This window comes from Lepidochelys kempii, chromosome 2 (genome assembly GCF_965140285.1).
Source record: "Lepidochelys kempii isolate rLepKem1 chromosome 2, rLepKem1.hap1, whole genome shotgun sequence".
NCBI classification, from domain to species: domain Eukaryota; kingdom Metazoa; phylum Chordata; order Testudines; family Cheloniidae; genus Lepidochelys; species Lepidochelys kempii.
The window spans coordinates 53,718,004-53,743,649 of NC_136381.1; the positions used below are offsets into that span (position 1 = coordinate 53,718,004).

A 25,646-nucleotide genomic window follows, 5' to 3' on the forward strand; every position below is an offset into this window, starting at 1 on the left:
GGACCAGGAGCCGGGGCTGTGGCTGGGGGCGGGTCCAGAGCAGAGCTGGGGGCAAAGTGCTCCAGGGAGGGATAGCTCAGTGGTTTGAGCATTGGCCTGCTAAACCCAGGGTTGTGAGTTCAATCCCTGAGGGGGCTATTTAGGGATCTGGGGCAAAAAGTGGGGATTGGTCCTGCTTTGAGCAAGGGGTTGGACTAGATGACCTCCTGAGGTTCCTTCCAACCCTGATATTCTATGATTCTATGAAAGTGGGGCTGGGTGATGCTCCCTCCCCGGCCCCCCTGTGGGCTGGCCCAGGCCCCACCACATCCCCACAAACATTCCTCCATGCTCCCTTAGGGGGGCACACTGCACAGTTTGGGGATCACTGTTCTAACTGAAGTAAATAGATCAGCCTCTTTACAACTAACTGTGTTGCATATGTCCTCCCACTCATCTCAGTGTCTTACAGCCCACTTCTCTGTGCCTGTCTTTTTTTAAAAAGACTTATCTCAAATGAGCTACTACCTCTACTCTCCACCCAGAGAAAGGTTAGACACACCATCAACTTGTAATCTAGTCACTTAAAAACACACACACACACACACACACATACATGTCTGGAGTCTCCTTCCAATTTTTGTGGTACTATAATCACGTTCCTATTTTTAAAATTTTTTTCATCTCTCTGTTGCTATGTGAAAGACACACACAAACAATAGGGAAAACTGGCTGACAATAGCTGCTATCAAATCCACACAATAAACAAACTTGATAAAAGATATTTTTAATCCCTTTCACCAATAGTGATGTAAGGTATTAAATTTAACACTAGCAGTACATAAAACAATTTGACATAGAAGTATTATAGGCACGGTTGGTAGCATCACCTATTATTAAGGATGCCCAACATTTTCCAGTATAAGACTTTGTTTCAGCTGTAACTCTGACAAACTAAACTTTAGGGCTGAAGTTTTCCATGCCAGGTGTTTGCCTAAGGGCTGATTTTTTAAAGTTTCAGCCAAAACAGTTCTGCTGTTTCTGACAACAAGGTTAGAGGAAACTACAATGCTTTGCAATTGAAAAAAAATCTGGTGTCCTTGACTTTCAGAAATTCTAGTGCCCCCATGATTTGAAGCAGAGACTTGCAATTTGGCATTGGGCAGCCTGTGTATCAGGAATGTCTTTTGTCGACACTAAAAATCCACCCAAAGTTTGCAAGTAATAAGCCTTTGAAAAAAGTTCATATGCACATATTCAGTAGAGACTTGCATTTTAGTCTTGAAAAGTCTCTACACTTTTTCCATCATTGAGCATGCTCCATTTCCTCACAGTTCCTGTGTACTGACAGAATTGCACACATGCCACCTCAAGAGGACGATGGAACATGCTCCACCCGACTTTGTCCCGGTAGACCAGGCAATACCTTCCCCAGTCTGGCTCTTGTCCCCTCTGCATGCAAATCAGACGGCTTCTTCCTCAATGCATCCTGGGTGCTAGTCCCTTCAGCTATGTCTACACACCAATGTAAGCCTAGGGTTAGTGGGACTCAAGTCAGCTGACTGGTGTCAGAGAAATCTGGACCTGAGCATCTGCACTGCATTTGAAGCCTAGGATAAGAATTTTCTGACCTATGCTCAAACCTAGGGCTCTGGCATTCATACTGCAGTGCGCAGACCCAAGTCAAAGTAACTGCATCCCAGAGTGCCTAGCACCACCCCCATGTTGACACTCTAGCCCTAGGAACATGGTGCACTGTGGGAAAACTCTACTGCCCACCCTGTTTCCTACCGACGACGGTGCTATTGATGGGACTCAGGTGCCCATAAGGAGCACCTGAGTTCCTGGCTCAACCCTGCCCGGGGAGGGATGACCCCCAACATCCCAGCAGCCAGGAGCTGCCTCCCACCTGGCGACTTTGCTCCTTGTTCTAGGCATGTGCCATGCAGCAGCGAGGAGAAGCAGGAGCTGCTGCCGCAGAAGGAGCAGGAAGGGGGAGCGGGCTCGACCAGACACTAATGGCACTTCCAGCCAGCTGCACTAGCTGCCTGCAGCTCTGCTACTTTGCTGCCAGGAACTGTGGACACACCTGGAGAACTCCTGGGACCTGAGTCAAGCCATGGCTAAGGGGAAACAGGAAACCCTGGGTCCCAGTTTAACATGGATCTCAGACCCTGCAGGGTCCTGGGACGTTGGGTTTGAGCCCTAGGTTAGTACAGTTGTATTGTGGACACAAGGGGGTTTTGGCTTGAGCCTGGGCTCACACTTAGTCTTAAACTGTGATGTAGACATACCCTTTGAGAGCACAAGAGATACAGGCTCCCTCCCCTCAGTTCCAATGCCTGGTTCGACCCAGGCATGGAACAACAATTAAAGGGAAAAGAACACATTGGGGCAAATTGCTAGTAAGTGTCAGGAACTCAGCTGCTTAGTTGCCTAGAAACCCAATGAGCTCATTGGGACCAATTAGTTACTGTGCTCCATGATTGGTCAGAAGAACCAACAGATCACCATTTAAGCACTGTAACAACAGCAGCACAGTGGCTGCTCAATGCATTCCACAGCTGCAGCTGTGCCAGGCCTGCTTCCTGTCTAGCCTATTGACCTGAATTTTATGGGTTAGTTGTTATGGCTCACCACTTATCGCATCCAACCGGAAGATTTATAGGTTCTTGTCCAATTCAGACTACAGGGTCTGAGAACTCAGAGAGTTCTATATCGGGAGAGGACTCTCGGGGTGCTTGGCAAAAATCCTTACACTGGGGACAATACCAAATTGATAAAACTTTATTGAGATTAACAAAACAATAATAAATGCTATGAAACTTATGACTGCAAAACAGTAAAAAGAATTCCAAAACTCCTGGTGGTAATATTCCTATTATAAGTACCTTAACCTAACATACTCACACCCTTCCTTGAGGACCCAGTAATAGGAGGTGAAGGACCAGCCTTACTCCTGGCATGCCTGATTACACGATGGTTCTGGCTTCCCCAATAGTTAGCAATGTTGAGTAGTTATACTATACTACAAGCTGAGCTGATAGCATGATAGAAGATAGAATGATAGGTAGATAAAAAAGATAGAAAAGAAAGAGCTTCCTAAGATATCCTTACATATTATAGGATTCTGATGCTATGTAATTCAGGCCCAACCTACCAAATCTTATTTCCGAAATGTATGGGTACCCTTATCCTATAGGTTAGTGGATTATGACACTTACTTTCTACATTTTAATAAGGATTGTTTTACTCCAAAAACTGCCAACCTAGGATTTCTTGGCAACTTCCAGGTTTGTGGTATACCCTACAGTTACCAACCAGTTGCAGACCCCGGATAAATCTGTTCAGTGTTGTGTGTAGTTCCTCCTTTTGGTTCCCCAAAGTTCAGGGATCATTTCTATCTGTGCCAAAGGTTGTCCGCTTTTATGCTGACTTATTCTTAACTGATTATACTTTTAGCTATTTTGCGGATCTTACTGGATACATGCCAGTAGGCTTCTTGCATTTCAGCAAAACTTATTTTCTGTATAATTATTAAGAAACATATCATATGCCTCAACACATCCTAATTTCATAGGAATTAATACTGATAAAATATTAGAATCATATATGAAATGGACTAATTCAGAAAGAGAAACATATTATTTGATACGGCTGCCTGGCTTAGTAGGATATAATAGCTAGTAAAGTACCTCTATGGGCCACAAGCCCTTGCTCCACCGCTTGCCTCCTCCACTACAGCTCTAGTCCATGCCTACCTCTGAACTCCTAATTCTTAACACCTGGTTCCAACCACGGACTTGTCTCTTGACCACGCCTCCAGTTCTACCCTCTGATTCTACTCCAACCACTAGGACAGACTCTTGCTCTGACCACTAGATCTCACGACCTACACCTCAGTGTGTGACAGTGCGACTGGAATGGATGGAAGAGAAAAACTGTGACAGGGAGCCTGTTGGAGGGGGGAAAGGAAGATGGGGCTGGGGGCTAGGTCAGAGGGGAGAGACAGATCAGACAAGGAGCCAAGGGGTGAGGAACTGGGACTCAGTGGGCAAAGAGACTGGGGACAAGCAGTCAAGGCGAGAGGGCACTGGAACTGGTTGGGCAAAGAGACTGGGAATGGCAGGGACCATACTCGGAAAGAAAGCCTGGAGCAGGAGGCTAGGACTGGCTGGACAAGGAGTCTGGCACTGAGATAAGAAGCCTGAGGAGTGGAGACTGGGATAGGGACCAGGAGCAAGGCAGGGACAAGTTGGAAGAGACAGAGCAGAAGGCATCAACCTTGGCGAGGGAACAGGCAAAAGAATGTGCTCACTAGAATATACTACCCTCCAGAGCCTGGAATGGAACCCAAGATCTCATCATTCCTCTGATGTCAGCAAATGTGTGTACTACTCTCTGACAAAAAGTCTCATTGTTCTCTGGTGTTAGTTCACAGAGGATGACCACCTACTATTTATGGTTATCTTTTATTCCATTAGCTCAAGTGGCAGAAATCTGTGCAATATATTTAAAGGCTCCAACCTACTGAGAAACCAAGTGAGTGTCAATACGAAGCCACCTGATGGGATTTGTTTTTTCAGTTTGCCTTTTTACAAACCTAAGAAATTATACAAAAAATAATTGTGTTAAAAGAACATAATTAAGATTGCAAAGTCAAGCATTCAGAGGTTAGGAAATGCTAGAATTAAGGTTGCCTGGACAGTCTTAATTTGCATCCCCTTGTTATGCATTATGATGCACACTTTAAATATACCTACTAGTTTTTCCATATGACCCCTGCCTTACTGGGTGCAAGGGATGGCCCTGCACTAGGGATGAGTCATGGTTCTGTCATAAAGGAGACTGTTGTGTGAAAGACCTCTTCTTCATCTCTTGGAGAAATCAAAAGGTGTGTAATGAATGAGGCAGGGGATCTGTAATGAATGAGGTAGGGGATCCCTATTAGTAGGCAGGGACTGTCTACTAGTCTGGTTTGTACCATGCCTATTACTCTGGCGCTCCATCCTCAGTTGACCCTTAGACACTACTATACGAATCATTACTAATAAGAAGTTGTGTCAGAGTTATAAAACTAAGTCATAAAAATGGGCTTTCTGTCCACCTTCATAGACGAAAACCTCAATTAAACCCCTACAAAATTCTTATTGAAAATAATTTCTTCTAAAAGCACTCTAAGGCCTTCAAACTTTAAGAAAAACATTGATGGTTGAAAAATGTTTTACAGAAGATGTCATTTACTTCTGATAACTCATTTTCTCTCAATGGTCCAAAACTTGTAACTCCTTAGATGCTTAAAGATAGCATAAATCTCTTTTGAGATATACATTTGCAAGTGTTTTATCATTTAAATGTAAGCAGCTAACCCAAGAACTTCCCAGTCTCACTGCTATGTAAATGGTAAGGTTTTTACTGTACCAATATGGAGCCCAATGATTTTGCTATAACTGGTAACTAATGCAAGAAGCCATTTGAGTACAGAATATTTATATTAATTGGGTAATCAATCAGTTACCTGACAATACTTAAACTCTCACAGCTCTGGCTCCTACACCTACCATTAGGCCCCTCCGGGCTCCAATGGGAGTTCCAGGGGCAGTGCCTGCGGATAGGGCAGCGTGCAGAGCCGCCTGGCCGCACCTCTGCACTGGAACAGGAGAAGAGACATGCCACTGCTTCTGGGAGCCACTTGAGGTAAGTGCCGCTCGAAGCCTGCACCCCTGAGCCTCTCCCCACGCCCCAACCCCAGCCCTGATCCCCCTCTTGCTCTCCAAACCTGTCGATCCCAGTTCAGAGCACCTTCCTGCACCCCAAATCTCTCATCCCCAGCCCCACCCCAGAGCTCACACCCCCAACCAGAGCCCTCACCCCCTCTTGCACCCCAACCCCAATCTTGTGAGCATTCATGGCCCACCAAACAATTTCTAGTCCCTGATGGCCAAAAAGTTTGCCCACCCCTGTTCTAGGGGAAGAGAGTGCAAAAAACAGAGGACATGCTTGCTGGGGAGATGCACTACAGCATTATGTACTAATGGAATATTGAATGCTGCGGAGAGGTCCAGGAGGATATGAATGGATGTCTGCCCTCCATCCAATGACAGATCATCTGTCATTGCCACTAAAGCGATGCCATGCCCTGGCTAGATTCCAGAATGTGCCAGATCTATAGTATTAGCTTCAATAAAATGAACTTGTAATTGGCCTCTGGGTAGCTTTTCGCTATGTGCTTGTTCAGTGATAGGAAGTTTGACACTCAGAGAACCCTGATGCCTATAAGAAGCAGGGAGGTCCCCTGAAAGAAGCTGTCAGAGTCCCTGGGGAGGGGAGACAAGGCAGTGGGGAAATCTGCTAGGAAGAAGTCTCTAGGGAAAGTTCCTAGGAGACAGTGCACAGCTTAGTCTTAAGACGTATATAGAAAAACTCTGCAAGGAGACAGTCCCTGCTCCAAGGAGCTTACAAGCTAAATAGACAGACACCACAGCCATCTTTGCTCATAAAAGAGCATTCTTACATTCTGTTAAAGTAAGGACTCTTTCTAAAACAAATATCTTAAGCTTTTTCTGTCTCTTCCAGTAGGCAAAAATCATCTTGATAACTGGTGTCTTATACAAAAGTTGTGTCTTGTTTTTGATAAGGCCCCTTTTTGCCTTTTGGCCAAAATGGACCTCAGATTTACAACCTGCTATTTACAATTTATTTACAACTTGAAGCTAAAGAAATCTATTAAATATTTTATACAAATCACAATAACCAATGCTTACAAACACTTTTCAAAATATAGCATAAAAGAAAATAATACAGAAAGTTAAAGCATGATAGAAGTTATAAAAGCTGCATTGTAGAATCTGTGTAAATGCAACTGGGTGTAATAAACATGGTGTTATGGTCAAGGAAATTAAGAATTACGTTTGAAAATGTCCACTTTTTGGGTGCCCAATTTGAGATGCCTAGGATCCGATTTTTCAGAGTACTTAGCATTCTGTAGCACTTTTTATGTTCAAAGCATAGCTCCCATTGACCTCCGTTGCTGCTGTGAGTGTTAAGCACTTCTGCAGATAAGGCTTCAGGTCTCAAATCAGGCGCTCGAAAATGAGGAACACAGTTAGTGAACACCTGTGATAAATTTGGTTTTAGGACTTGCCTAGCACCACACATGGTTTGAGAAACTTCCTCCCCACCCCCCCACCATCCAGCACATTTAAAGTAGTTTTATTTAACTGATTTAAAAGGTTATGTTTTTGTACATTTTTTAATTGAATTCCAAATTTCATCCAAATAGACGTTGACACAAATCACAAGTAAAAAATTAATCTAAGAAAGAAATGCATCATTCACCATTTTCTAACATAATACAAACATGTAAAAATTAAGAATCTGAATAAATGTATGTTAAGCGATGTAACTGCTTAAATAAATGTGTATTGATATAGTGTAACCTCCTGGATAGCAAGAAGTAGTACCAAGTTTAGTGTAAAGGCTGTATTTAGTTGCAAATCAACGTGTTTCAACGGTTACTCACCAATTAAACTCAATCTTTCTTTAGGAACATAACTAAAAAGTGCAAATGCAAAACAAAATTTAAAATGATTATTTAAATAGTGATTAAAATTGGTGATTTAAATCAATTCCCCTTACTTCAGATCCCTAGCACAGACTCCTACCACTTAATATAAAGGAGTGTCTCATCTACATGACCACTCGCTGGCAGCCTGCTTCTATTGAAGTCAAGGCAAATCTCCTACTGACTTCAATGATGCAGCATGAGGCACTACCAGGGCACTTGACATGCTTTACCAAGGGGTCCGTTTTCTAGACAGCATAGAGCACAACATACAAGTAAGGTCTGAAATCAGCCTCGGTGCTATATTACAGTCCACATTAATTGTTCTATCTTCCAAAAAAAATTACTATCCGGTGATGCTGTATCTTCTCTACTTCGGAGAGAATTCTGTGCCAAAAAATTTAAATTTTGCACACAATATTTTTTCTGCAAATTTTTATTTGTCAGAACAACAATATAGTCACACCAGTTTCAATTATTTTGGTAATTTATTTCAAAATACCTGTCAACAAGTATGTCTGCAACCATACAGACAATGAAAAAGATTCAGGAAATGTTTTTTATGACAAACAAATTCCTTAATGGGCATACTAATACAGAACTTTGAGCAATAATTCATTTAAACTACAATACAGAAACGAATTTCCCGCACCTCTCAGAAGCACTGTTAAAAAGGCTTGGGGGAGTCAGAGGTAATGGAGGAGCTGAGGGAGGGGAAAGTAATTGCTGAGAAGAAGCCCGGGAGTGAACCTGAAGCGTTGTTAGGTACGGGTGGGAGAAGCATGGAACAGGGGTTTATGGAGGGGTGTGGGGCAGGGATTGTTAGGAAGCTACTAAACCCTAACCTCTCGCAGTCAGTCAGGCACATCTGTCCCTGTCCCCATGTGCCCTGCACTCCAACCCCATCCCCATGTGGCTCTCCACCTCCACTCCAGTCTGTCCCCACCCCTCAGTAGCCCTGTGTGCCTTGCTCTGTCTGTCCACCCACATGTGCCTCTTCACCTGGTACTGTGGGTAGGGCGCAGTCTCTGATCTCTCCCTATTGGCTGTTATAGCTGGTGAGCAGCTACCCTCTGTGCTTGCACTATGGCAGCCCCTGGTGGGCAAGAGGCATAACTTCAATACTTCTCCAGCAGACTATTTTCTGCGGAGAAAAAAATCTGCAGGGGACATGAATTCTGCATGTGCTCAGTGGCAAAGAATTCCCCCAGGAGTACTTTTCATAGGTGTGTTTGGAACTAAAAATGAGAAGAATCAATGAAACACTGACCATCACAATCTAAATTAAGTTGGAAGGTATTTTCTAGTGGAACTTCTAGTTCAATTCTCTGCATCTTAGCAGGACTGCTATATGTGGATATAGTTCACTGCTGATATGCTGCCATCTTTTCTATGACTATTTTGATCCAATTTCAGAAATTCAAAATACCTTTGAGTTCTCCCTGTTCTTAGTCATGCTCTCTGCAAGTTTTCTGCGTTTCATTCTCTCAATTGTTACCCTTAAAATTATATATTTGTGTCTCAGATTTTTTTGAGGGTGACTTGTTAATGTCTATTTATATTTTTCTGTATAACTGTTAAAATATCTTGCAGTATATGTTTCTTTATCTCCAAATGGATTTTAGTATATTATTCCATTAATATTGTACTTTTACTTGTGAAAATATCTCCTCTGTATTGTCTCTATTCCCAGCACAGCCTGAGGCAAAATGGTTACACAGAAATTCAGAGAGATATCAAGTTTCTACCTGGAAAGGAGGACAAATACAGAACCGTTATCTGAGCTTTTGCCATAAGTTAAGATTTATAATTTATTTTCTGTCACAGGCCAGGATCCCGTTGTGCTAGGCACTATACCACCACAGAATAAAAAGATGGAAGACTCATGTTCTTCCTTACTGACAAAATCAAACGGGGAAACACTGTGTTCATTATTGCTGAATATTACCAATCCCTTGCATGAGGATGAGAGGGCAGCAGAATCTCTCAAATGAACGATCCTGCTGGAGAAACCAGCTCCTTATACAAACTGTCTCTCTCTTTTCTATTTTTTTAAAAGGATCAGTGAGGGTATAGCAAGGCAATTCTGGCAATACTATTCAGATTTCCTTTCAGATTAGTTTGAGGTCTGGGAATGGTATGTAGACTATAACAGTCTCCTTGGTTAATCTCCAGGGGTTGAATAAAGATCCAGCATCTTAGATTTTTTTTAAAAAATCTGCAATCAGCTTCCTTTGATACCACGGACCACAAACTGTTAACACATCTGCAATGTGTGGCAGAAAATGGAGTCAGAGTTAAATGACTTGATATACTTGTCTGCAAGAGAACAGAGTAGAAATTATCTGAAGTAATCTCATGTAGAGAATTACAGTGTTCCATCCTGACCCATCTTGTTCAAGATGTATGCAAGGACACTGGGGAGAAATAGCAAGATGATCTGGGTTGAAGTGGCACCACTATGCTTACGCCACACAGCTCTAAATCTCCATTTCACTGAACCCAGACTGTACAGTCACCTGATTTTCCCAGTACCTGGCAGAGATTGAGTCCTGAAAAAGAACAAGCTGGCTGAGCTCTATCTAGATAAGACATTGGCTGTCTGGGTAAAAGAAATCAGAGATAGTTTTAGAGCAGCTATATCACCATTGGTTTATAAAAGTTCATGCTCCAGGAGCTCTTCTGTCAGTTGTGTTTGGAGAATGCTCCCCACATTTTCAGCTGCCTCCAGTTACTGCAGCAATAACCAGAAATGCTTGCTTCTCGAATGTGTTTCACCTCCAGTGGCTGGATCTGACATTTGTGGGGAGTGTCTTTGGTGTCACTAAATTTTTATTAGGGCTGTCGATTAATCGCAGTTAACTCATACGATTAACTAAAAAAAATTAATCGGAATTAATACAGTTTTAATCGCACTGTTAAACAATAGAATACCAATTGAAATTGATTAAATATTTTGGATGTTTTTTCTAAATTTTAATATATATTGTATTCTGTATTGTAATTGAAATCAAAGTGTATAATATTTTTATTACAATATTTGCACCGTAAAAATGATAAAGTGTTTTTCGATTCACTTCATACAAGTATAGCAGTGCAATCTATTTGTTGTGTAAGTGCAACTTATAAATGTAGATTTTTTTTGTTACATAACTGCACTCAAAAACAAAACAAAGTAGAACTTCAGAGCCTACAAGTCCACTCAGTCTTACTTCTTGTGCAGCCAATCGCTAAGACAAATAAGCTTGTTTACATTTACGGGGAATAATGCTGCCCTCTTCTTATTTACAAGGTCACCAGAAAGTAAAAACAGGAATTTGCATGGCACTTTTGCAGCTGGCATTGCAAAGTATTTATGTGCCAGATATGCTAAATATTCGTATGCCCCTTCATGCTTTGGCCACCATTCCAGAGGACATGCTTTCATGCTGATGACACACTTTTAAAAAAAATAATGCGGTAATTAAATTTCTGACTGAACTCCTTGGGGGAGGATAATATGTCCCCTGCTCTGTTTTACCCGCATTCTGCCATATATTTCATGTTAGAGCAGCCTCAGATGATGACCCAGCACATGTTGTTCATTTTAAGAACACTTTCGCTTCAGATTTGACAAAAAGCAGAAAAGGTACCAAATGTGAGATTTCTAAAGCACTGGACCCAAAGTTTAAGAATCTGAAGTGCCTTCCAAAATCTGAGAGGGACGAGGTTGAGCATGTTTTCAGAAGTCTTAATAGAACAACACTCTGCTGCAGAAACTACAGAACCCAAACCAACAAAAAAGAAAATCAACCTTCTGTTGGTGCCATCTGATTCAGATGATAAAAATGAGACTCCATCAGTCCGCTCTGCTCTGGATCGTTATTGAGCAGAACCCGTCATCAGCATGGACGCATGTCCTCTGAACTGGTGGTTAAAGCATGAAGGAACGTATGAATCTTTAGCACATCTGGCACAAATATCTTGTGACGTCAGCTACAAGAGTGCCATGCAAACGCCTGTTCTTTTGGGTGCCATTGTAAACAAGAAGTGGGCAGTATTATCTCCTGCAAACTTGTTTTACTGAGTGATTGGCTGAAGTAGGACTGAGTGACTTGTAGGCTCTAAAGTTTTACATTGTTTTATTTTTGAATGCAGGGTTTTTGTTTTTTTTTTAACATAATTCTACATTTGTAAGTTCAACTTTCATGATAAAGAGATTGCACTACAGTACTTGTATTTGGTGAATTGAAAAATACTATTTCTTTTGTTTTTTGTGCAAATATTTGTAATAAAAATAAATGAGCATTTTACACTTCGTATTCTGTGTTGTAATTGAAATCAATATATTTGAAAATGTAGAAAACATCCAAAAATATTTAAATAAATGATATTCTATTATTAATCACACGATTAATTTTTTAATCGCTTGACAGTCCTAATTTTTAATTGAAATTGTATTATAAGTTTTCTCTTTTTAAAATTGTGTCCGCAAACCTAGATAAAATTTGTTGTCTAAACTGAAAAAAAATGTATGTACTATATTTATTAGTAGCAGTTTGACATTAGTGTAAAATGCCACAGGTTGTCCTTCAAAATTCACCTGCTGTGATGACATAAAATCTTGGTCACTTGTGGCAACCAAAACTCCATTCAAACCTGCAGAAACTCTCTAGTATAAACATTTCCTTTTATATGATGTAGATGCATCAGATTATCTCTAAAAATTCACAAACATTTATGCAAGGGCTGACAAGAGTGTTCCCACACAATTTCAAATTTCACTGCTTACTCACATAATTTTTCCAAAACATTTGCATTTTTCCCTGCTATTATTGGTATTCCATCCACTTAAGTTGTGTGTGTGTGTGTGGGGGGGCAATCTCAGTGCTTATGCACTTCAGATTGTTTTGACTTGAAAAGATACTGTGATCTTGTGATATTGATTCAGACAACAGTCCCTTGAGCGCCACAATTTCCATTATATTTCCATGGATCAGTGTTGTCTGGGATGCCATTTTTATTTATATTTTTACTATATTATGTAACAGAAGCAGAGACTGACTAATAGCACAAGCAATAGTCATACAAAAATGACAATGTGACCACATGTAAAATATGCCATCTGCAAAACACTTCTTGGGAAGGCATATTTAAACATGTTTAAAAGATTAAGATGACTAAAATGAGGGATGAATCAAGTGAGAGAACACAAGAGGACAAACAGGAAAATGAGAAAAGGGTACTAAAGGTGGCTAAATAAATAGGGCCCTACCAAATTCATGGCCATGAAAAACACATCATGGACCATGAAATCTGGTCTTCCCCTATAAAATCTGTTCTTTTGTGTGCTTTTACTCTATCCTACACAGATTTCACAGAGGAGACCAGCGTTCTCAAAGTGGGGTTCCTGACCCAAAAGGGAGTTGTGGGGTGTGTGTGTCACAAGGTTATTTTAGGGGAGTCACGGTATTGCTACTCTTACTTTTATGCTGCCTTCAGAGCTGGGTGGCCAGAGAGTGGCGGCTGTTGGCTGGGTGCCCAGCTCTGAATGCAGTGCCACACCAGCAGCAGCCCAGAAGTAAGGGTGGCAATACCACACCAGGCCATCCTTATGTCTGTGCTGCTGCTGGCGGCGACTCTGCCTTCAGAGCTGGGCTCCCTGCTGGCAGCCACCACTCTCTAGCTGCACAGCTCTGAAGGCAGCACCGCTGCCAGCAGCCGTGCAGAAGTAAGCGTAGCAGTATGCAACCTCCCCTACAACTCCTTTTTGGGTCAGGACCCTAAAATTACGACACAATGAAATTTCAGATTTAAATAGCTGAAGTCATGAAATTTATGATTTTTAAAATCCTATGACCATGAAATTGACCAAAATGGACCGTGAATTTGATTGGGCCTAATAAACTGGGCTGCTGATTTTTCAAATTCTCCATTTGAATGTTGTATAGACATATGCTATCTATGCTCACATTTGTAGAATATGATCAAGTCAGAGGGAGAAGGTGTGAATATAAAATCCTTTGTATGCAGTAACTAACAACAGTGGATACCTTGTTGAAGTGTTTGAGCATAAGCTTCCGTGAGCTACAGCTCACTTCATCGGATGCATGCTTCGAAAGCTTATGCTCAAATAAATTGGTTAGTCTCTAAGGTGCCACAAGTACTCCTTTTCTTTTTGCGGATACAGACTAACATGGCTGCTACTCTGAAACTTGTTAAAGTGTGTTTGTTAGTTACAATTAAGCTGCTGCTGGAAATTTTAAGCGTATACTTCATTTAATTAAGACCATCATTCCAGTTTAGATAAACTATTCACTGGATTGCCTCAGAAGTTAGATGCATAAATGCTCAAAGAGCCAGCATGCTTCAAACACAGTAATAAGTTCTCTCTTCTCAATACCCATCCTTTCACATACTTCTAGTTAGGGGCCAGTTTCTTGAACTTAGAATGCAGTTAGCAAACAAAATGTTAGCAGCAGGGTATACTTTATCCATCCAAAATTGAAAAGAATGGAATTCAAAAGAGGAAAGACTTACACATTCCTTTCCATCTTCATATTGACAGTGCAGTTAATAATGCACTACAATACACCATAAGGCTTTCCTTTCCATCTCCAACAGATACCAAAAAGCAATATATACCTCGGCTTCTACTGCAATTCTAGTGCTAAACATTTACATTGACCCCATATGCTTTGAAATAATTATATCCACAAATCAGCACATCTGATTGTCAGATATTCCATGCACTGGGGAAGCAAGACAGGCTGATGCCACGAGCATACTCCCTTGAGGCATAACGGGGCCTTGCAAGGCTGCTCCCCTCTTTTGATCTGGCAATGATGTACTCAGAACTGGGAACTGAGAACAAGATGCCTCCTTCGTGGGGTCTCATTTAGTGACTCCTTTTACAGAATACAAGAAAACCCTTCCTTCATTAGCCTCTCAAGTCCAACCCTTCTTCTGGCTCTGGTGCTCATGCCAACAAGCATCCTCTCCCAAATTCAGGAGTCCCCAACCCTCCTCCCGAAGCTAGGTTATGCTTCAGGCCAGCTGTAGTCCTCAATCAGCTTCTCCTCTTTACTCACTCGTTTCACCTATCAGCTTGGAGGGGTTAACAGGCCTCTTTTATCCTTCCCTTACTAGAGTCTCAAGGTGCTCCCCTCAAGGTTGCTAAGAGCAACCCTTCTAAACTGAGCTCTCATGGCATTTTATCTGGCCCAGGTGCTCATTAGTTAATTAACTGCTAGATGGAGTTGTTTGCTATAAAAAGGCCAATAATGGGTAGACTGGGTCCTGACTCCCCTTAAAGAGGCCAACTACCCTGTGACAGGAATTATGCCACCTTAACACTGCTGAGGTCACTTAACGTTTTGTTTCAGAGTGTAAAGTTTGATTAAATTGGGATATTTATTGCTTTTCTGGTAACAAGTACAAACTCTTCATGTTTAAAAGTTACAATATAACCTGTCAGTGGGAGGGAACCTTTGCAAAGGAGTCCCTGTCATCACTCAGTTCCCAAAACATTCTGTAGCTTTTCATGACCCTCTGGAAATTGAATATGGACAAGTGGCTGCAGCAACAGCATGCATGTGCCTGCATGACACGAGCAGGTCTGCCTATTGTGCTCTACTTTTCTCTACGCCCCGCCTGACAGTATGAAGCGTACAAACATACCAATGTTGGACATCTGTGCAACAGCCACCATAAGGGACTGAACCAATGACTGCCAGAGTTAGAAGCATGTGTCTAAAAAGGTTGTACTGATGAGCCAGGCCCTCCAAATGAGAGTTGTCACAGACTCACATCTTCTGTGCACTGGGCACAGAGGAGGATGCCTAATATACAAACTGACCATGGTGTCATACAAGCAAAATACATGACAGATTTCTGATATGTGTATTTGTATAATTTCTGATGTGTAACAAAAATGTGTATTTTGTTGATTCACACACAATTTACAAATCATAGCTTTTCAGTACAGAATCTGTTTTAACTGTATCAATCCCCTACAAAGATCAGCAGCAGGCTCTGAGAAGCCCTTACCACTTCAGCTTCAGGAGTAACTGCTAATCCTTTTCTACACCAGCCACTGGAAAACTTGACATACTTTGCCAGTGTGTTACACAAAGTATTTACTACACAAAGTGTTTACTACAGTAGAATAATATCAGTGATAAGTGTTTTATATTTCTTTGTTATCCTTTCGCAAGAAAAGTGAGACATATGTGAAAAATTGAAAAAACTGGTGATTTTTAAACTCTTTTTTAATCAATTCCATTTGATCAGTCCATGAAAAATGCATAGTGCTCTTTTTGCTAATTCAATGCGATTTTTACAAAATAACCATTTAAAACTCCTGTTGAAACTGAACTCCATAACTGTCTACCACTGCACCATAAAAGTGCAGAGACTTCTCTCTCACACTTAAGGTACAAAATCAGCTTTAAAAAACAAACAAAACACAGACTTCTATCTAAAAATATTTTACCTACTATTGCTGCAAACAATTATTATGAACTAGAGACTAAATAAAAATTCTCTATGTTTTAAAAACTTTGTGCATTTGACAGCATTTTGTCAGTTTAGCTGTTTCTCTTGTACACACAGCCTCTCATGTTTGTGTAGGTCTTTCATGCAGCAACAGAAAGAGGGAAAGATTTAAAAAGGAAAACGTGATTGTAAACCCACAACAACTGGAAGAGGATTCAGGGGCCAGTGTCTTATATGAAAATACTTTAAACTCATGTTCTAAACCTCATTAGATTTCAAGTTGATAGTGCCCCTTCAAGATGGCACAAAAATTCTTGAAATGCAAGCATGTCAGCATTCATAAAACATTTTATGAAGTCCATGATAAAAATCTTTCTGCTCCCTAGCTGATAGAGGGTTCTGCCAAACACTACTTCCATCTATGACTCTGAAGAAGTCTGGACCTACTTTTAAGAAATGCTGAGCATAAACAACTCCAATTGAAGGTCCTTAGTCAGTACCTCTAAAAGTCAGGCCTTCTACTGTCTTCAAAAAGTAACTTTAAAAAAAATTAACAATACCAAACAGATCCCACAATAACTGATAAAAGCTAGGAAGTTTTAGATTAGCTTTTAAAAACTTATGTCAGCTTTTGTCACTTTTAATTAATGTATTTGAGCCCTGATCCTCCTACAGCCAGTCTAAGTTCCAAGACTGCTCTTTAGAACCAGCTCAGGAAGTAGTAAAGCAAAAATGGAACTAAGTGTAATTTCAAAAGAAAGCCAGAAGAGAGTTCCAAGGAAATCAGAAGTCACATAGAGAAGATCTATTTTGCAATTTCACTAGAGTCTGCGGGTTCTGCGGGTTCGGCTGATCGCAGCTCACAGTGGCAGGTAAACAAACTGGTCCGGCCCGCCAGGGGCTTTCCCTGCACAAGCGGCGGAACAAGTTTGGGAACCACTGCACTAGATAATCACACTGTAATCACAATACAAGAAATATTATAAGCCCTTTGAATGTTACAAACCGTACTCCAAGATCCCATCAATATAGTCACATATTCTAAAATACTCTCCAACTTACCCAATCAGTCCCCTGCTGTCTTTATCAGAAAATTCCCTGCTTGTTGACTGATTAAAAGCTAGTTTATACAGGTGTATCTTACAGGTTACAATATTAAGCTTTAGAGGACTGTTAGAAGCAGCAAGTTACAAAGATGGGAGAACCTATGCCAAATTTTTTACCACAATTTTACACTGAATCCAAAATGGCACCTCCAACACTAGTATATTGTGTCACTGTTTTAGTAATGTCTTAAAAGGGAAAATGCTACCTAATGAAATAAGAGTACTTGCTGTCCCACTCTTTTCTTTGGAGACTACCCTCCCATACAAATGTTCACTAGACCTGATCCTTAACTCATGAGATCCAATGTCATCACACTCCAAAGAGGTACAGCTTAAGCTGGCACTGTCCTTTCAAGTAAATAAAAGCTTTGTTTACCTATGTTTAACCTGCAACTGTTGGAACACAAATGCAAGGCATTTTAGTACATGTTTTGAATCAGAAAAAACAAAGAAAGTATTTGCTTCCTACTGGACTGATTCACTTAAGAGAAATGCACTATAATGACTAGTCAAGAAGTCACTGAATTTATTCTTAACAGTTCTGGGAAAAATTATCTGTAAGTAAAATTATTTGGGATAAGAAAGTTTACAAAGTCACGCAACTCAATTTTTCAAAAATCTCTCAGATACCTTTTGCTGTGCTCACATCAATCTGGAACGTTCATAAGATAAGCTACTACCAGCAGGAGAGTGAGGCTGGGGGAGAGAAAACCTTTTGAAGTGATAAACACCCATTTTTTCATGGTCTGTGTGTATAAAACATCCTCACTGCATTTTCCACTTTATGCATCCGATGAAGTGAGCTGTAGCTCATGAAAGCTTATGCTCAAATAAATTGGTTAGTCTCTAAGGTGCCACAAGTACTCCTTTTCTTTTTGCGAATACAAACTAACACGGCTGCTATTCTGAAACCTGTCATAAAGAAAATAAGCTTCACGTCACAAGAGCAATATTTTATTTTTCAGCAAACAAGGTATCAGGGTTGAGAAAAAGGCCTGCTTTGTAAATATGGGATATATTACACCTTTCAACTCCCCCTGGTTTCCCATACATGGAATGTGGATTGCCTCAGCAGACTCGCGAATCAACTAGTCAGGATAGAACTGGTGAAATTTTTCAGCCAACACTTTTTTCAGCTGAAAAATGCAGATTTGAGTCAACTGAAACATTTCCCAAATTTGCCAAATGTTTTTTTTTTTTGGGGGGGGTACACAAAAAATTCTGAAAAAAAATAAAATAAAAAATTTAAAAAATCAGAACTCTTGTTTTGACATTTTCTAAATAAAATGTTTTGATTGTTGTTATTATTAAACAACAAAGTTTTTATTAAAACTTTTCATTTTGAAATTTGGTTCAATTGCATTTAAAACACAAATTAAAAAAATCTAAAATAAAATATTTTGTTCAGACCGAATGATTTTTTTTCCAAGTTGCTGAAAAATTTTAAACATTTTTGTTTCAACCCCAAACGAGTTTGGATGGAGAGACAGTAGGCAATGTTCTACCATGATTAACACTGCATGAAACTCCCAACTGGCTCACAAATTAGGAAGGTGCAAATTTGCCATAGGTGTAAGTGAAGACAGAATCTAGCCATAGAAGTCTCTGCGACAAAGGTTTAAAGAGTAAGGCTAAGATTTTGTCACAGAGGTCACAGAAGTCATGGAATCATGACCTATAAAAACCTCCGTGACATCAGCTGGCAGGCGGCTGGGAGCTGCAGGGTACTCCCACCACCTGAGGAGGCGGAGGCCCCCCTCAAGCTCCTGGCCACCACCTGCAGCAGGGGTACCTCGCAGCTCCCCGCTGTGGACAGCAGGGGGACTCCCTCTACCCCCGGCTGCCGCGGGCGGCAGGGGCCTCCCGCAGCTACCCATTGCTGCACATGGCATGGGGTATTCCAAAGCTCCCCACCACCGTGAGCAGCAGGGGTGACCCTGGAGCTCCTGACTGCTGCAAATGGCAGGGGCTCCCTGCAGCTCCCAGGAACTCCTGGCCGCCGTAAGCAGCGTGGGGACACCCCCTGAGCTCCCAGCTGCCACAGAGGGAAGCAGGGGCCGCCCACTGCTCCCACGAACTCCCGGCCGCCGTGGGTGGTGAGGGGGACCCCCGCAGTTCTTGGCCGCCATGGGTGGAGAGGGGGGACTCCCGTGCTTCTTGGCTGCTGCGGGCACTGGGGGGCTCTGAGCCATGCGGTGGGGGGACCCCGCAGCTCCTGGCCAGCCCTCGTAGCTCCCACCACTGCGGCAGGAGAGGAACCCTGGAGCTCCAAGACCCCCACATGTGGTGGGGACCTCTGGAGCTCCCAGCCAGGCGCCCCGCATTGGCTCCCCGTTTTGTCATGGATATTTTTAGTAAAAGTCAGGGACAGGTCACGGGCTTCTGTGTATTTTAATTTGTTGCCTATGACTTGTCCGTGACTTTTACTAAAAATATCCAAGACAAAATCTTAGGTTTATTAATTAATTTGTTAGTGCCCAGAAGGGCATCATTTGATAAAGCATGAGACACCATGTTTTAGCTGTACTCATTTTTCAAATACCAGGATCATATTTAAGAATAATAGCAGGAGTGTCATAAACAAGACACAGGAAGTAATTCTTCCACTCTACACTGTGCTAATTCGGCCTCAGCTGGTGTATTGCATCCATTTCTGGGTGCCACATTTCAGGAAAGATGTGGACAAATTGGAGAGAGTCCAGAGAAGAGTAAAATGATTAAAGATCTAGAAAACATGACCTTACAAGGGAAGACTGAAAAACTGGGTTTGTTTAGTCTGGAGAAGACAAGCTGAGGGGAGGTCATAACAGTTTTCAAGTACATAAAAGGTTGTTACAAGGAGAAGGGAGAAAAAATGTTCTCCTTAATCTCTGAGGATAGGAAAAGAAGCAATGGGCTTAAACTGCAGCGAGAGTGATTTAGGTTGGACTTCAGGAAAAACTTCCTGTCAGAATGGTTAAGCACTGGAATAAATTGCCTAGGGAGGTTGTGGAATCTCCATCACTGGAGATTTTTAAGAGCAGATTAGACAAACACCTGTCAAGGCTCATCTAGATAATATTTAGTCCTGCCTTGAGTGCAGAGGTCTAGACTAGAAGACCTCTCGAGGTCCCTTCCAGTCCTACAACTCTATGACAAATCCTGCTCTCTGTATTTATGCATGTAATCCCAATGAAGTCAGTAGGGCTGCTCGTATAAGGAGAGCAGGATCTCACTCATGTTTTTAATGCTATATCGGTAGCGTTGGAAGGATTTGATTTTTATCGGTAAATGTCAGTAAATGTCAATTTCTCTGTACACACACAAACTGACGAAAAATATTTTCATCAGTAATAATAGAAATTTCAGATAGGCAATGAAAGAAAAATGCTGTTTGATAACAGAGTTTACACTGTATATTTTGACATTTGATGTTGACAATTTGTGTTTTAACAATTATAAAACTAACTTTTTGAATCTCAACATCTACTCTCATTAAACAATTATTTTCACTCCTCCACCCATAATTTCTTGCAAATGTGAAAATTTAAATTGATAAAAATAGGAAAAAATGCTTTAAAACAAAGAGATATCTATCAACATTTTTTTAAAAAATTCAAATTCTGCCAAGCCTATATATAGGGTGGGGCATTTTGTCCAAAAATAATCAAGTCAATTGACTGGTCAATTAATGTTAAAAATAGTTAAATATTTTAAAGCACTAATTTATTAGAAGAGTAACAAAAAGAGTAAGACTATATGGTCTTCAGATATATATTTCTGCCTACTTACAAAAACTAAGTTACTTAACTGAGGATGTGTCTACACTACAAGCACTACAGTAGCACAACTACTGTGCTGCAGCTATGCCGCTGTAGTGTAGAGACTAGCTACAACAATAGAAGGGTTTTTTCCATCACTGAAGTAAATTCACCCTGAGAAGCAAGGTCAACAGAACAATTATTTCTTCGACACACTAGTGTCTTCATCCTGGCTTAAATTGGATTTTTTACACCCCGGAGTGACAAAACTAGGTAAACCTAAGTTTTAGGTGTAGATCAGGCCTGAGTTATTTTAACTCAGAAAAATTTGAAGCACAATGAAATGAAGTTCTAAAAATGACAGAATGGCATCATTATGAAAACAAAAAGGTAGGCCACTGCCTATTTTTTGTTGGAATATTTCACAATATTTGACCATGGTCAAGTAATAGGCAGTCAATTAACTGACTTGCCAAGCCTAGCTATAAAGATAAAATAATTCTTATTATATAGCAATTCTTAATTGCTTTAGTTCTTTGAAGTAGCAGTGAAAAGAGGAGGAGGCTAGGTTGCCCATATCATTCTTATCTTTAATACGTAATTAGTTATGACAAAGCAGAGTAAGAATGCTTTTTTAAATGATCATTTACAGATATTTACACAAATCAGTTCTGTTCATGTTAATTTTCAGCAACATTAATAATTATAAACTTTTACAGATGTTAGATACTCTTGCATTAGTGAAGTTATTTGCTTACCTCTGTTATCCGTGAAAAGTTACAACCCCACAAAAATATTATTTGCATTAATCTAACCGTAGGAGATAAAAAGGTGCAAATATTCCACAAGCTGGGCTTGTCTACACTTATGACGCTGCTACAGCACTGTAATGCTTAGTGGAAATTCTGTGTACGAATTTCTCCTATTGAATCAGAGAATATCAGGGTTGGAAGGGACCTCAGGAGGTCATCTAGTCCAACCCCCTGCTCAAAGCAGGACCAATCCCCATCTAAATCATCCCAGCCAGGGCTTTGTCAAGCCTGACCTTAAAAACCTCTAAGGAAGGAGATTCCACCACCTCCCTACCCATTCCAGTGATTCACCACCCTCCTAGTGAAAAAGTTTTCCACTAGGCCAATGGGAGCTGCGGGAAGCAGCGCGGGCCAAGGGACGTGCTGGCCACCCTTCCTGCAGCCCCCATTGGCCTGGAGCAGCGAACTGCGGCCAGTGGGAGCTGCAATCGGCCGAACCTGCGGACGCGGCAGGTAAACAAACCGGTCCGGCCTGCCAGGGACTTCCCCTGAACAAGCGGCGGACCGGCTTTGAGAACCACTGGTCTAGATCCATCCTCTTTGGAACCCCCTTTCAGGTAGTTGAAAGCAGCGATCAAATCCCCCCTCATTCTTCTCTTCTGCAGACTAAATAATCCCAGTTTCCTCAGCCTCTCCTCATAAATCATGTGCTCCAGCCCCCTAATCATTTTTGTTGCCCTCCGCTGGACTCTTTCCAATTTTTCCACATCCTTCTTGTAGTGTGGAGCCCAAAACTGGACACAGTACTTCAGATGAGGCCTCACCAATGTTGAATAGAGGGGAATGATCACGTCCCTCGATCTGCTGGCAATGCTCCTACATGTATAGCCCAAAATGCCATTAGCTTTCTTGGCAACAAGGGCACACTGTTGACTCATATCCAGCTTCTCGTCCACTGTAACCCCTAGGTCCTTTTCTGCAGAACTGCTGCCGAGCCATTCGGTCCCTAGTCTGTAGCAGTGCACGGGATTCTTCCGTCCTAAGTGCAGGACTCTGCACTTGTCCTTGTTGAACCTCATCAGATTTCTTTTGGCCCAATCCTCTAATTTGTCTAGGTCCTTCTGTATCCTATCCCTACCCTCCCGCATATCTCCTCCCACGTTAGTGTCATCTGGAAACTTGCCAAGGGTGCAGTCCACGCCATCCTGCAGATCATTAATAAAGATATTGAACAAAACGGCCCCCAGGACTGACCCTTGGGACACTCCGCTTGATACCAGCTGCCAACTAGACATGGAGCCATTGATCACTACCTATTTGGCGTAGTACTTCACTTTCCCAAGACGCAGTAACTATAGCGCTAGCGCCGTCCACACTGGAGGTTAGTTCAGTATAACTATGTTGCTCAGGAGTGTGGACATAATTATATCAACATAAGTTTGTAGTATAGACCAGTGCATAATCAACCATTTACCATATCTGAGAAATACTTAGTCACTGTGGCAATCCCGAAGCGAGTGTTTAAAACTTGTCATACAATCCAGCACAATCCTCTTGTTAAAAAAGGCAGGCAGACAAGGATGCTTGCACCACCCAAAACAATGCTGTAGTCATCCCCAACAGCCCGCTGCAGCACATCAGCAAGGTGGAGCCTTATGCTGGGAACTTGAAAGGCTGCAGAGATAATCAGGGACTTGCTCCGCTTTTGTACGTTTAAACACAAGAGACAAACACTGGGCGCTCAGTTGTGAAGCCAGCACTGGCCCGACAAGGTCACTGGGGGTGGGGGGGGGGGGCACACAGGAGAGGTGACCTGGCTACAAACAGCACTGGCAGCCTGGCTGCCAAACCCCACTCACGGGGGGAAGGTGCCGCCCTGGCGGATGTTAAGTCTCTCTCGGGGGTAGGAAATAACTGGGGGGCAGGAAACAAGGCTGTTCCGCTGTTTACGTCCCTGGGCGCGGACAATCCCCGCTGCGGGCACAGAGCGCCCCTCGTTGCCCGACACCGCCCAGGCGCAAGCAGCAGCTCCGGCCCGCGGGCTCTGCTGCCCCGGAGCGAGGAGGGGGCTGACAGGGAGCCCCGCCGGCCAGCTCGGGGTGCCAGGCCCCTCATCCCGACGCCGCGGCTCCCTGCAGGGGGCGGGGGATGCGCTGCCCAAGGCGGAGCTGAGGTCTCATATTCCCCACTCCCGCCTCCCCTTCCTATCCCAGCCCCGCGCCCCGCCCAGACCCCCGGACACACACAGAGGCCCGGCCCGGGGCGGGGGCCCGCTGCGGTCTCTGATCCCCGCGCCCCACCCTTCACCTTCCAGCTCCTCCATGGCGCGCTCCGGCTCCGGCTCCGGCTGCCGCTGCTGTAGCAACCCGGCCCCACCCCCGACCGCTAACATCCCCCGCTCCCATTGGCTTCCCCGGCGGGCGGGCGGGCCGGGGCGACAGAGCCCCCTGTCCGTCGGGCCTGGCCGGGCTGGGGCGCTCCCTGCTGCCTCGCGATTGCCGCCCCTAGCCCTCGCCACCGACCCCTGTTCCTCTGAGCTCTCCCCAAATACCCCCGCAGCCTCGCCGCCACCCGACCCCGCAAACCGCAATCTGCTGCTTCTCTAATCGCTCCCCAAATGCGCCGACCTCTCGCCCCCCTCCATCTCCAAGACCTTCCCAAATCCCCATGTCCCCCAATTTCTCTAAATCCCCTGGGTGGCCCCCAGTTCCCCCGGATCTCTAATTTCCCCCACTATCTCCTCGCTCTCCCAAAATACCCCTGCCCCCCTTCCCCCCCCAATTTTCTTGCAGTCACTCTGTCCCCAAATCCAATTTACCTTCCATCCTCCTGAATCCTCCCACAGATCCCTGTACATCTTTTACTGCACCCCACACACACCCGCACCCCAATCTCAGTACATTGCTACTCTTTTCCATACCTCCCAAGTTTCCTCCGACTGCCAGATGCTGAGGCTGGATGAGGAGGTGGATCATTTAACAATTGCCTTGTTGTGTTCACTCCCTTTGAAGCATTGGCCACTGTCTGAAGACAGGCTATTGTGCTAGCTAGAGGGACCATTGATCTGACCCAGTATGGCCGTCCTTATGGTCTTCTGTCCCCTTGTGTCAGGGATGAAAGTTCGGAGGTACGGGCCAGTACGGAGTACCGGTAAAAAGTGGCTGCCGGTACCGGCCCGTACGGCTGAGTTTAAAGCGCTGCCGGGGCAGCACTTCTAGCGTCACTGCCCCTTTTGCGCCCCCCATCGGCGTCCCTGCTGCAAAGGACCCTTTAATGTCGTTGTCCTTTTTTCCTTCCCCGCGCCCGCCTAAAAGAAGTAGCTACCCCAGGGCCACGATTTAAAAGGGCCCAGGCAGCAGAAGCGGCTAGAGCCCCAGGCCCTTTTAATCGCTGCAGGAGCCCCGGGCAGCACAGGCCAGGCCCCTTCCACCAGAAGCCCTGCCCCTTCTGGGGGAGTGGGGTGGGAGAGGCAGAGCAGCCCCCGTACTGGTAAGAGCTCGTACCCCTGCCTTGTGTCAACTCTCCCTCTACCCTCAAATCCCCCTGTATGTCTTATACACTCCATCCCAAATCTCCTTACATCATTTTCCTCCCTCCTGCTTCACACAACAGATCCCTCTGCAGCAGCATGTTATCCATTAATTATGATTAATGCTCTTGGAGCTGCTAAAAATCTAGAGAGAATGTGGGAAGTGCTAACAGCCCATCTGAAGCTGCTGGAAAATCACGGTACCACAGAATCCCCTTTTTTCAGAGATATTTTTCAGTCCTCTCCCTCCTTTATTCATTTTAGCAATGTTTCTGTTGTTACATTTACAGACATCAGAAAAGTACCTAAAGACTGATAATGAATTTCAGTGCACCTGTAGAAGGAGATATAAATACTGCTAACATAAGAATGGCCATACTGGGTCAGACCAATAATGCATCTAGACTAGTATCCTGTCTTCTGACAATGCCCAGAGTCAGATGCTTCAGACAGAATGAACAGAACAGAGAGGGTGTACTGAGTAAAACATTCCCTCTCATC

At 43.1% G+C, this 25,646-nt stretch overlaps 1 protein-coding gene across 3 annotated transcripts in view; it reads right to left on the reverse strand.

Annotated features, from left to right (window-relative positions):
* The window catches only part of ZC2HC1A (zinc finger C2HC-type containing 1A), a 60,959-nt gene extending 36,336 nt beyond the window's left edge, over nt 1-24,623 (reverse strand). Inside the window, exon 1 of one of the 3 annotated variants that reach the window (XM_073330758.2) lies at nt 24,537-24,623. In XM_073330758.2, coding sequence (XP_073186859.1) covers nt 24,537-24,591 — 55 coding nt within the window. In that variant the 5' untranslated portion in view covers nt 24,592-24,623. Of the gene's footprint in view, nt 1-23,923; nt 24,130-24,536 lie in introns of those variants that run through there. The other 2 variants (XM_073330759.2, XM_073330756.2) reach the window with 2 other exon arrangements.
* Nucleotides 24,624-25,646: the final 1,023 nt, after the last annotated feature.